At 39.3% G+C, this 14,081-nt stretch overlaps 1 protein-coding gene across 1 annotated transcript in view; it reads right to left on the minus strand.

The window, feature by feature from the left end:
- Positions 1 to 4,635: 4,635 nt before the first annotated feature.
- The window catches only part of gpr174 (G protein-coupled receptor 174), a 56,655-nt gene continuing 47,209 nt past the window's right edge, over positions 4,636 to 14,081 (minus strand). The window contains exon 2 of the mRNA XM_039765969.1: positions 4,636 to 9,690. Coding sequence (XP_039621903.1) covers positions 8,322 to 9,365 — 1,044 coding nt within the window. The 5' untranslated portion in view covers positions 9,366 to 9,690 and the 3' untranslated portion in view covers positions 4,636 to 8,321. The remainder of the gene's footprint in view (positions 9,691 to 14,081) is intronic.

The following is a 14,081-nucleotide window of genomic DNA, read 5'->3' on the forward strand; positions in this document are numbered from 1 at the left end:
TATTTCAAGCAGCTGGTGGCCACACCAGATACTGACTGGTACTTTTGATTTTGAGCCTCCCTTCATTCAGGGACACATTGTGAAACATTTTTAGTTTATGTCTTATGGTGTTGACTCTTTTAGTGTTCATACAAATACTTACACATTAAGTTTACTGAAAGTAAAAACAGTTGAAAGTCAGAGGACGTTTCTTTTTTTGCTGAGTATATATATATATATATATATATATATATATATACATACATATATACATATACACATATACAAATATAGACATATATATATCTACATATACACACACAGTGTGGCTTTGATTAGCTTTCATGTGTACATTGCAGAAAATTCTACTATGAAAATCAGAAATCAAACTCATCTTAAATTGTTTCTTTATTTTTTCTTTTGTCAATATTTTGTGGCAATTTCTGCTGCTCTTCTAAATACAGGGTTGAATATGAATATTCTTGAAATGGTAAATTTAAAATTAAGATTTAAAATTAAAACACAAACAAGACAAGACATTGTGCAAAGACAAGACAAAGAAGTAGCAGCAATATTGATATATAGGGAGCACTATGAACATTGATGTAATGTATACTATTATGCAATCTAGATACATAAACATCCATCCATCCATCCATTTTCTAACCCGCTGAATCCGAATACAGGGTCACGGGGGTCTGCTGGAGCCAATCCCAGCCAACACAGGGCACAAGGCAGGAACCAATCCTGGGCAGGGTGCCAACCCACCGCAGGACACACAGAAACACACCCACACAACAAGCACACACTAGGGCCAATTTAGAATCGCCAATACATAAACATAGTGAATAAATATGTAATATATTAAATAATAGATATAGATAATACAGAAATTATTAGTGTATGATAATAGTTGTTTAAGACATGTGTAAACAATGACAGGTCAGAATGTTTCAGAGCAGAAGGATATCAAAGAATGTCAAAGTGCAGTGTGCAAAATACTTAATGGTCAGTATAAGATTTTCAGTTCTTTTCTACATGCACGCTTGTCTGCAGGAAAGTGAATAAGTGAATAAAAGTTCTATTTTTAGAGGTGGTTGAGACAGTGTGGAAGATCCCAGGGGGCAGCATGGTGTTAAGGGGTCTGACAGCGTGGGGATAAAAACTATCCTGCAGCCTGGAAGATCTGGCTCTGATGCTGCAGTATTTTCTCTTGGATGGCAGAAGTGTGAAAACTCCATGTGAGGGGTGTAAAGGGTCCTGCACAATGCTGCAGGCCTTGTGGACACTGTGTTTGTAACATATGTCCTGTGGTGAAAGGAGAGGAACCCCAATAATGTTCTCTACTGTCTTCACTATCCTTTGCAGGCACTTGTGGTCGGATATGTTGCAGTTGCCATACCAGACAGTGATGCAGCTGGTCAGAACACTCTCAATGGTGCCTCTGTAGAACATGGTGAGGAAGGAAGGGGGAAAACTTGCTCGCTTCAGCCACCTCAGGAAGTGTAGTCTCTGCTGGCTTTTCTTGATTAGTGATGAAGTGGTATGCGTTCATGTAAGTTCCTCAATTATGTGCACACTGAGGAACTTGGTACTCCTAACAGTCTCCACTCTAAACCATTGATGCTGAGTGGGATGTGGGCAGGATGTAATTTTCTGAAGTCCACAATTATCTCTTTTGTCTTGTTGACATTGAGAGATAGATTGTTGTCTTCACACCATGCGGACAGCAGGGTGAAGAGCAGTGGACTAAGCACGCAGCCCTGCGGCGCTCCAGTGCTCAGTGTGATGATGTTGGAAGTGTTGCAGCCTATTCGAACTGACTGGGGCTTCTCTGTCAAGAAGTCCAGGATCCAATTGCAGAGGGTGGTGTTCAGGCCCAACCTACTCAGTTTTACAACCAGCTTTTGCAGGATGATTGTGTTGAAGGCATAGCTAAAGTCTATGAATAGCATCCTGACATATGCGTCTTTTTTATCCAGATGTGTCAGGGAGAGGTGAAGGGCAGAGCATATGGCATCCTCAGTTGAGCTGTTTGTGCGGTATGCAAGCTGAAGAGGGTCAAGGGAGGCAGGGAGATTCGTCTTTATGTGTGACATGACTAACCTTTCGAAGCACTTCATGATAACTGGCATGAGTGCAACTGGTCTGTAGTCATTCAAGCATGTTACTAATGACTTCTTCGGCACTGGTATGATGGTGGTCGACTTGAAGCATGCTGGGACTGACGGCTGGCTCAGAGATGTGTTGAAGATGTCTGTGAGGATACCAGTGTTTGTTAATTCCCTGCGCGTAGGCCCACTTAGCTCTCCTCATAGCACGAGACAGGCTGACTCTGGCCACCCTGAGGGCGGCCTTGTCTCCAGATCTGAAGGCTGCATTTCTGATCTTGAGCAGCGAGCACACTTTTCTCGTCATCCAGGGCTTTTGGTTGGCTCTTGTGGTTGCATCCCTGGTAACAGTAACATCCTTTATGCATTTGAAGATGTAGCCAGTCACAGAGTCTGTGTACTCCTCCAGATTTATGGAGTCACCATCCATAGCAGCCTCCCTGAAAATGTCCCAGTCTGTCAATTTGAAGCAGTCTTGGAGAGCTGAAGCAGCACCAACCTGCCACACTCTGATGTTCTTGCAGGCTGGTTTAGTGTGCTTCAGCAGGGACTTGTATGCAGGAACCATAAACACACTGATCTGGTCTGAGTAGCTGAGGTGGGTACTGGGTAGGGCCTTGTAAGCATCTGGAGTGCTCAATGGAAAATTGTATATTCATTTTCTGCCAAGGATGAGAAATTCTCTTTTTTGTTATGATTGTATAGAGTATGCTGTCATTATGCATACAGTATGTACAGTGCATATGTGTGTTCCTGGGGGTATTTAAACAGAATACAGTATAATACCATACATATACAGTATAAATATAATAATTCTACCCAATTCGCAGGTGCCTGATATTCACAGAGGTCTCAAGGCTGTCCAGTGGTTACTGAATATCTGGTAAATGTTCTTCCAGATTATCCAGTTTTTGTGTTTACTGTGTTCATTGCAGATGCTCTTGGAGTCTACCCACACTGGGCCCGATGTCGTGACCAGTCCTACAGTGCATCAGCCCACACCAGATTCTCAGCTTGCATGGTGATCACAGTTTATCTTTGCCCAGTTGGTCTGATATCCTGCACTGTCTTTTGTTATTCAACTTCTAAAAGGTTTCACTTTTTGTACCCCTTTCTTTTCTTATTGATTTACCAATACATACCAGATAAAAATTTATAATATCAAAATCTTCAGTTTAGATGCTAAAACCAGAAAAATAGTATAAAATAAAATAAACTCACTGAAGAACAAACAGGAACAACAACAACCCCTTGAAATACACACCAGAATTGCTAAAGGAAAGAACACATCTGACTTGGCAGTCCCATTCCCAGTGTGTCATTATACAGACGTATTGCTGTTGGTATAAAGGAGCCCCCGTAGCATTTCTTGACACACCTGCTGAAAGTCCTCAGTGTTGGTGTGTCAGAGAGGGGATGTGCAGCATTGTTCATACTAGCACTCAGTTTTGTTTTAATTCTCTCCCTGCTACAACCACCAGGGGGTCTACGGGGTGTCCCATAAATGAGCCCATCCTTTAAATTACCTTGTTTATCTGGTGGGCCTCTCTTGAAGTGATGTTACTAGACAAGCACACCACAGGGTACAAAATTGCACTGGCCATCATAGAGATATAAAAGATGTGAAGGCTGTCACTTCCCACATTAAAGGAACACAGTCTTCTGCCTGCGCTGGCCTTTCTTATGTAGTTCCTGTGTGTTCTGAGACCAGTTCAACCTGTTATTGATGTGGACCCCCAAATACTTGTAGGAGTGGACCAGCTCTTCATACACTCCTTGATTAATGACCGGACATAGAGACTTTTTGGTGTCATTAATCAGTTCTTGGTTTTGCTGATGTTAAGATGCAGACAATTCTCTTTATACCAAGAAACAAACCTCTCCACCTGAATGCTATACTCTGTCTCATCTCCTTTACACCCGATAAGTGAAGAATCATCTGAGAATTTCTGCAAGTGACACAACCTGGTGTTATATTTATAGTTTGATGTGTACAGCTTGAAGTGAAAAGGAGACAGGACTGTCCCTTGTGGTGCTCCAGTGTTGCTCACATCCGTATCAGAAACACAGTCTCACAAACTCTGGTCTGCCCAACAAATAGTCCATTATCCAGGACACCACAGGCTCATCCACCTGCTTATCTCTGAGTTTACAACTTAACAGAGTTAGCTGGATTGTATTGAAGACACTGAGGAAATCCAAAAATATAATCCTCACAGTGCTGCTGGCTTTGTTGAAGTGAGAATAAGCCTTGTGGAGCAGATAGATAATTGCATCCTCCACTCCAGTCTTTGTACGACAGGCAAGCTGCAGTGGGTCTAGATGGTCTATCATAAGAGGATTTATACTCCAGAAAGAGTCTCTCAAAGTTCTTCATGCTCAAGAGCAACTGAATTACTTGAAAATAGTTTCTGCATCTATAAAGAATCCTAATCTATTCTCATACACCAAAAAGGTATGAAACCAGAGTCTTTATTTGTTATTAATTTTACCTAAATGGTAATTGTTTTAGCTTAAATATAAGAAAAGCACCATGTACAGCAAGTTTAGGAAAGTATTTAAATATTTATTCATTAAATAACGGTTAAATAAATCTTTGGAAAAAACACAATAAAATGACAGTTTTTGTAGTTGAAGGCAAGGATTGCCACACAATTTCACAAAATCTAACATGACATTTTAACATTTTCACAGTTTTAATCAGTCATATACACTTGGACTTTGCTTGTCCTTTGACTGAAACTGTGAAGGCCCAGCACACGTTCTTTAGTAGCATTTAAAACAAAAAGACCTCGCTTCACATGGATACGGTTTGTTCAAACATTTGTCTTCTGTTATAACATGGTGCTTAGTTTTAGTCACGCACACATAATCAGGGTTTTTCACACACTGGATCCTATAACGAATATGTTTTAAAATTAAAAACACTTCATTGAGAACCACAAGGACACGATAATATAATTAACAATACTGCTGTAATTGATTAAAAGGTAAGACAGACATGAGTATGCGATGTAAAGGTTACCTCCACTTTTAGGTTTATTCCTTAGTGGTGTACTGGGGGCTAACATGCCCTCCTTTCCTTTCAATGATTTTTCCTTTATAAAATGATGCTTTAATCTTAATAATACTAGACACTTAATCAAGAATCATTACAGAGCTCTCAGTCAAAGCTCTTCTCTGATAAATAGCCAACCATTTTCTTGACTTCTTTGCAAGTTTCCTAAAAAAAAAATCTGTGGAAATAATTTAAGTGTAATTTTACAACAGCAATTCCTTAACTGGTATTGGGCAACTTTTTAGATAAACATCAGTGGTCAAGGAACAGGAATTGGCATTTGTGTATCATCTAAAGAAATGAAAAGCTTATTTTTTTCTCTTGAGAGAGGGTTGTTCTTTTATCTTCTCTTTTAGGTTTGTAGCAAAATGTTGAAATGTCTTGCATGATGAGTAAACGGAGCCCGCCATATGTTCTGCTTTTTATTTTAAGGTAAACCAGGTTTTTAATGCTACTTCCTCTGGTATGAGAGGCCTCACAGTGCTGTTCGGCTTAACAGCCACAAATGTTCTGCCTGATATCACCTAACACTTCTAAATGCAAAGCTCGAATAAGGATAAAGTGCATTATGCAACAAAATGAAGGCAGCTGCACTGTGTGGCAAAATATCAGTTGCTGATCAAAGTCAATTCTTATTTTGCTGTTCTGAACCTTTATACAATACACAGCATTTGTAAATCCGTATCCCATACTTGGCTGCATTTGCATGCTATGGGTAACACCAGTGGGAATATTTCACGTGACTGCCCTAAAAAGAGAGAGAAATTTCTAGAAAACGTTACCTGAATTAGCCAGGCAAAAGGACCTTCCATCTCTTTCAATTGCATAAAATTAAATAATAACCAGGTTCGCCAGAAATTGCATTTTTTTAAGGTAGAAACTGTATGTGGAGTAATACAATATGCAACTTGCATTTCATCTTTAGTTGATTGTTGTGCGGGTAGAGCAGCAAATTAATAGAAACCATTTCTCCGAAAACACGAATTCAGAAATTCACATGAATGAGAGACAAAGTGGGAAGGTATGAGACCGCATGTAGTCCTTGAATTAAAAGTGTCTTCTGTCTTCTTCATTCAAATAATAACCAGTGATGTTGTGATTGCACAACAGACAGTCATATTAAAATGTAAGTATGAAAGTTTTCTTTTGTTTTTAAACAAATGTGGATATATCAATGTTTGATTTTCATTTAAACAGCATCCATTGATAAAGGTGATATAACAAACATCACGCCACATTTATATTTTGTAGTCGACTGTGAATGCAAATTTGAAATGTGGAAAAAGTAAGGACACCCCAACGTTCATCTCTACCTCAAATATCTCAAATTAGAATCGGATGAACCCAGGGCCGATGCCACCATTAAGGCAAATTAGGCGTTCAGATCATAAGGTGGAGAAAAACCCAGCTGCACGGGTTAGCTACCAAACAGTCAGTTGGCACACTAATAAGCTTGGCCTAGGGTGCAAGATAACACACAATAAGGTGAAAATGATTACAACATTTTAAAAGAGGACCTTGTCTTATTTAAACCACAGACATTTGGCTTGGTTTGCTTCTTGTTGTTGACGGGTGTGTTAACACCAACCTAAGATTGGAAGAGCTCTCTGAGGACTTCAAAAGGAAGGTTATAGATGCCTGTGAGCCTGGGAAATGATTTCAAAAGATCTCTAAACAGTTACAAATCCACCATTCCACTGTCTAGAAGATTATCTACAAGTGGAGAAGACTTGAAAAAGCTGCCAACTTCTTCAGACAAGGCCACCCCAGCAAACCTAACCTGAGGGCAGAACGCAAGATGTTAAAATAAGTCTGCAAGAATGCCAGAATTTCATCTTGCGGTCCACAGGTAGGTCTAGCCACTGCTAATATCAAAATGCATGAATCTACCTTTAGGAAGAAGCATCATGGATTAAATCTACATGGGAGGTGTGCCAGGGGGAAATCTTTGCTCTGCAGAAAATAACACCAGGGCAAGAGTGAAGTTTGCACAAGGACAAGGACTTTGGGAATAATGTGCTCTGGACCAACAATGTATAGATAGAGTTATTCAGCTAGAGTATAAGAAGACATATTTGACAGCATTTGATCTGAAGAACATAGTGGTGGAAATGTTATGGTTCAGGGCTGTTATGCTACATAATCCAGGGCTGTTATGCTACACTATCTACTAGCGGAGGGTGCTTACCTGTGAAATCATCTGTCACAAGACTGAAGCTCAACCAATAGTTGACTTTGCAATATGTCAATGACCATAAACATACCAGTCAATCCACCAAAGGAATAACTGAATAGAAAGAAACGAAGAGTCCTTGAATGGGTAAACCAAAGTTTGGATCTAAATTATTTTGAGATGTCATGCGGGAATTTGAAACAAGGAGTGCACACAAGACACCCCACAGGCATTACACACCTGGAAGAATTCTGCACAGGGGTGGGAAAGACTTTCTCTCAGTCGAAACCAGAGACCGGTAGGCAGTTATTGGAAATGCCTATTTGAGGTTGTTTCTGACAGGGAGGGCAATGCCAGCTATTACAGCCAAGGGTATACTTTTTTCCACAAACAGAAATGGCATATCTGTTCATTGTTCATTATATCAAATATGGCATAGTCAAATTTCCATTGTTTTTCTTTCCCATTTGCATCACCTTTATCTAAAAACAGGGTTTAAATGAAGATCAATTTGTAATATATCTATATACTGTATGTCAAAAAGAAATAATTTCATGGGGTGAACTTACTTATTCCCATGAATGTAGAAGTCTCAAACCTGCTTCATTCAATTCAGGGTTCTATGGATTCAGCATGTCCCAGTAGCTTTGGTTGCACATTATTAATTAACCCTGGATGGGGTGTCAGTCCGTTACAGTGCACACTCACATTCACATTAACAATCCCTGGTATCAATCCACAACTACCTCAATGGAAGGTTTCTGCTTTGGAAGACAACCTGATTTGATAGAACAAAAATGATCACTTCATTATCCATATAGTTCAAAAAGGGATTAATCTTAAAACACTGTTGCAATTAAAAACCATTATATGTGGGAGTCCAATGTTTTGTCGGATTATGGAAAACGGTCTTGTTAATATGAGGCCTTTAATGAAGTTTGGATGAACAACATAGATTTGTCTTTAAAAACTGTACTCAGGTCCAACTTTTTTCACATTTTCAGGATTCAGATGGTACTGGAGTCAATGATTCCAGCAGAATAATTTCAGTAGTGCCTGTGCCATTCTGATCCTCTTCCACTGGACAGGATACAATCCTGTGAAACTGGCCATTCTTTAATAGTTCTTGCCTTGAAAACCTCCTTTTGAACTCGTCTGTGGTAAAGTAATACATTATAGGATCCAGTACAGAGTTCATGCTGGCCAAGCACAAAGTTATAGGGTGGATATGTAAAATGACAGTCCTCGCTGAGCATGTAGACAACTTGCCTGACATAACAAGAAAATGAAAAGGAAAGGTGATGTGGTAAGGAGCAAAACAGATGAGGAAAACAATTGCACAGCACAGCACCATTTTAAACGCTTTTTTCTTCTCTCCGCTGTCCTGCACACCGTTTTCCTCCAAGAGGCTCATGGCAGTTTTCCAAGAGCAAGTGAATATCACACAAAGAGGTAAAAGGAAACCCATCATCTCCCCCAGAATCATCATAGTCACGCCTGTCCCAAGTGTAAGGTTTGCTACTGGAAGTTCAGTGAAGCAATGGGTTTTGTTCAAGGAATGAGTGCTAGAAGAGTCTCGTCTCATTAGGGGGAATGAAAGACATGACAAGCAGACCACAAACCATCCAATAATACTGACGTAGACATCACATTTGCGCTTCAACGAGTCCCCAGTATACCTCAGCGGGTCAATGATGAATAAACAGCGCCTCACACTAATACACGCCAGGAAGAAAATACTTGCGTACATGTTCACGTATTTCAGATAAAAACAAAACATACAGATAAACTCCCCAAAGGGCCAAGAATTATTCAGGTAGTAATAGATCCTGAGAGGTAGAGAGAGAACCTGCGCTAAGTCCGCCAAGGCCAGGTTGATCATAAAGATGACTGCTTTTTTGGTCTCCTTGATATAAATATAGAAGATCCACAGTGCTAGAACATTGCCAATTAAACCAGGCACCAAGATCACAGTATACGTAACGGCATACGTGAAATGAATGTAATTTTTTCCTGCGCCGCACTCCATTGAGCTGTTGGCCATTTTCCACTCAGAAAATCAGTGGTCCTTTACAAACACGATTTTCACCTCTTTTTATTTATACGTCTCCCCACTTTAATTTTTTGATATTTCTAAGAAGGAACATGTTAAAGTAATTTTAGGACTTCATCAGCTCATGCTTTTATTTTTTCTTCATCTGGGAGCTTATAAGGAGGATGATATCCCGTTTTTGGGGGCATATCACTGGTTTCTTTGGATTCCCATCCATTGCCTGTGTCCCATCGTATTCCTCAAGAGGGATGTCTTCTTTAAGACACTTAGGCACCTATGGACTCTTTCTCTTCTTTTTCTTCTTGTAACTGAATTCCTGGAAAATATCAAAAGAGGCAATGTATTAGGTGTAAGCAAGTAGGGGTTTGTAAGAAGTACTTCCTTCATTTTACATTTGGCTTTAATCAAACTAGAGTACCAAGAGTATGTTTGTTATTAGTAGACTTTAAAAGCTTGTAAAATCACATAAAATAAACTCTAAATACATCCATTTTTACATTCACTTATTTGGCTGAAGCCTTTATCCAAGGTGACTTACAAGGGACGTTCAAAAAGTTTCCGCACTTTTATATTTTTGTTGGAAGCGGTGAAGGCGGAAAGAGTAGTAGTTGGTCATGTCTGAGAGTGTCATGTGACTAGTTCTGTCTGGCAAGCCAGCTGCCCTTGCAGTTTAGTATAAGAGTTGTCACCCTGTGGTGAAGAAGGAAACTTATAAATTGCACCAAAGAGGAACAGCGTTCTGTCATACACTTTTTGTGGGCAGAAGGTGTGTCTGGAACACAGATTCAACTCTGCATGTGTGCTCAGTATGGGGATAAAGTTCTCTCTTGTACAGTCATCTATGAGTGGATTGAAATGTTCAAAAATGACAGTATAAGTGTGACGGATGCAGAGCACTCCAGACGTCCAGCTACAGCTATGAACAGATTTTCATGTGATGATGATGTGAAAGCAGCGGTCCGTCAGTGGCTGCACACTCAACCAAAACATTTTTTGCTGATGGCATTAAAAATTTTGCACGACACTGGGAAAATTGCATCACAAGGGAAGGTGACTATATAGAAAACTAGTAATTTGTTTTTGAAATTCTTAATAAATAGAGTTAAAAAAAAGTATAGAAACTTTTTGAACGCCCCTTGTACAACATTTATAATACAATTGGTTACATTTCTTTTGGTTTTCCAATTGTAGTACAGGCAAGTCAAGGGACTTGCTCATGGTCATGCAGTGTAAGTCACAGGATTTGAACCCACAGCCTAAGGACATCCTAAAATTCAAAGCCTTCACCACTACACTACACTGCCTGCTATCTTTTGGTGTGTTGCGCATGTAACAAGTGAAAGCAGCCATTGTGATAGCCGTTTCTGTCTGCCCATCCGTTTTTCATGTTGCATGAAACAACTCTGCCCCAGTAGACCAATTCTGTTAAAATTTGGCACACCTTTTCTTCAAATAAATTTCTCCGGGTAGTACAATTCTCATTGAGTTATCTCAAATAGATCGTGCTGTACAAAGTTTTGAATTTTTGAAGTCTCTCAATGAAAAGTGTTGGTGGTGCATTTGAGAACTTGTTTATCGTAAAATGGAGAAATGTTCTATGCGACCTCGACTACGGATTAGCTTACTGTTTCAGTTTTACCTTGAGAGCAGTTACTTGTACATTTTCCTCTTTTACTTTTCCGGCAGCTGCTTGGGTACACGTGAGTCAGATGATGGGGAGGCACGTAGGCAGGCCCCTTGTACAGAAACACACACAAATATAACAATCTGGTAATGAACAGAGTAGGAAAGAAAGTCTTTAAGCTCCAATCAAAAACTATAGACAGGACTATAGGTGTTAAAGTTACAGTATAAACTACCTCATGGCTGCATTATCTGCAAATTATTATTGTAAAGAAAAGACATTATCAACCTGCAACTAAAGCATGATCAAACTAATGAATTATCCAAGCAGGGCAGAACTCCCCAAAGTCATATGAAGATAGCACGGGCTAAGAAAGGGAGCTGCAGTTTATGTACAGGTAGAAGATCAGAGCCATGGGGCGTATAGCAAGGAACGTACCATGCTTAGTGGTTTCTATGGTTCACAATGAGCAAGGACAGAGCAGAACTTGTGCCACGCTAAAACAATTGCTTAGTGGCACAATGCTTGCCAAAGAGTTTGGGTTACAGCCTGAAGAGTTGTTTTTTTCTTCTGTGTATTTTGACACTGAAATTAAGTGTCAGCTTTGGTATTCCCATTATACAATAAATCAGATCCTTTTCAAGTTCTTAGTTTTTTAGATAGTGTCACACACGTGCGATTGGTAGGCAGCTAAAGGGTCTGAATAATAGTAGTACCACGCCAGACCAGGTGGTGGAGAGCTGCCTGACTTTCTCTCTCAATCCTCTGTAGACCAGCCACAAAAAATCCCACTCGCTTCTGGCACCTATGATGACATCACTTCCAGGTCCGGTCCCGATGATGTCACTTCCTGACTCGGCCTTTACAGCTGCCATTTTCTCATCCAAAAATCAGTTCTGTTTTTGACTGTGATCTGTGAACAACTCAACCATTTGCCCATTTGCAGCTAGGGCATAACTTTTTTGATGTCTCTGGCTCATTCATATGACAATATTTTTACTAAATTATTGTGTTTTAACCAATACTAATAGCTAGATGGGGAACTTATTTCAGGTGCTTTTCTTCGTTCATGGAGGAATATTGACTGTGATTTTATGCTAGCATTGTTTATTTTCTTTTTATAGTTATTTTTGTGAAATTTTAACTTTATTGTTCAGCTCTCATTTCGTTTGTGGTGTGGTATTATTACTCAGAGGAAATTGTTGTGTTATTATTACTTGGAGCGGATTGTGTTTACTGCACTAAATATTTAGATTTTTACCTTTTTGGGATTCCTGTTGTTATAAAAAAAACACAATTAGTCACAGACCTTCTTTATCTATCAATGGTACACTCGTCAATGCCATTTTCATATTACATGAAGTAGAATTGTCTGTATATTGAAGCTATTGAGCTGCCATAAATTTGTTTGTGTTACATTTTTAACTGCATTACTTTGTAAGGTGGTGTTAAAAGCAGGTGTTTGATGTAGTCTATTAATAATTATAAATATCTTTTATTATCATGGTTATTTTTGAGTATGACTCATTGTTACAAAAATAATTAATAAAGAAAAATGTGATAAAGTAACTGAAAAATGTAAAATGAATCTATTTTCATATTAGTTAACTAAGTGCCCAAACACACCTGAATGTTACTCCATGTGTACATTTTCAAACTTGTTTAAACTTATTTTTTCCAACACAATAGCAACATTGAGACAGGTGGCAGTCCTGGACATCACGTCAGTCTCTCAGAAGATACTCATACATATATTGAACTAATTTATCATCTCTGGTCAGTCTGATTGCATAACTCTGGACTGCAGGAGAAACAGGAGCTGACTGAGGATGCACATACAAAACCCTGCTGAGACCAAACCCACTTCTGTGAAGTGGCAGTGTTACTTGCTGCACCATATTTTTGGCCTACATAAATATGAAACTCGGCAATGGTTTGGAGCTCCATCCAGAGTTGGTTCCTACCTTGCATGCAATCCTGCCAGGATAACTTCTTTCTCCATCATCCCAGAACTGGATTTGGTGGGTTTGATAAGAATAGTCATGAACACAGAGCTTAAAAGAGCAAAAGAGTGAAATGACTGGCATTGAAAACCATACATCTATGTTGCATCCAACCAATCCCAGTGCTACTTCTTCCACTTCATCTTTTCCCACTTCTATGTGGGGTTGATGTGATCGATCAACTTTCTCCAAAGAGCTCAGTCCTGCACCTCCTCACCAATCAAACCCTTTTTCTTCAGATCTTCTTTTATTTTATCCATCCACCTCTGCTTTGACCTTACCTTTAATCTTTACCTTAATTCTTCAGTCACATAATACTCCTGATATTTTCTTCCAATTGTTCGACACATACTACACTCTATGGGTTATCTCTGGATCTAGTTTTCTATCTCAGGCTTCCAATCAGATATTTAAATTTATCTACTCTTTTCAATCCCTAGGTTAATTTCTGTATCCTAGACATCATTAAACCTCATATATTATGTCTTCTTATTTATCTTCAACCCTCTGTCTTCTAAACATCATCTACATTCTTCCAGCTTCCTCTTTTCAGGTGCTACACAGAAAAGGGTCATCAGCAAAAAAGCATGGACCAGGGATATTGGTCTTTTTTCCTATAACCAGATCAAAGAAGTAAGAATTTAAAGATCCCTGGTGCAGACCTACTCTAATTGGAATCTTGTTTGTTACCTTAACAATACTTTTAATTCGAGTTCTCACTTCTTCATACATATCCTGGACAATCCTCACATACTTCACTGGTACTCCTTTTTGTCACATGCACCTGAAGACCTCTTGACGTGGCTCTATATCATAAGCCTTCTCCAAATCAATAAACATCATTTGCAGTACTTTCTGCATTTCTTGATTCTTCTCTATGAGCTGTCTCAATGCCAAATCTGCATCATTTGTACCTCTCCATGGCATAAAATCAAACTGCTCCGCCCCTATGGTGATCTCTTCCCTAAGCCTTCTCTCTATAACACTTTCACACATTGATATAGTTTCCACAATTCTGAATATCACCCTTCTCCGTATAAATGGATACAATCACACGAGTCCTCAATTCATCAGGTATTC

The sequence above is a fragment of the Polypterus senegalus genome, chromosome 10 (assembly GCF_016835505.1).
Source record: "Polypterus senegalus isolate Bchr_013 chromosome 10, ASM1683550v1, whole genome shotgun sequence".
Classification (NCBI taxonomy): domain Eukaryota; kingdom Metazoa; phylum Chordata; class Cladistia; order Polypteriformes; family Polypteridae; genus Polypterus; species Polypterus senegalus.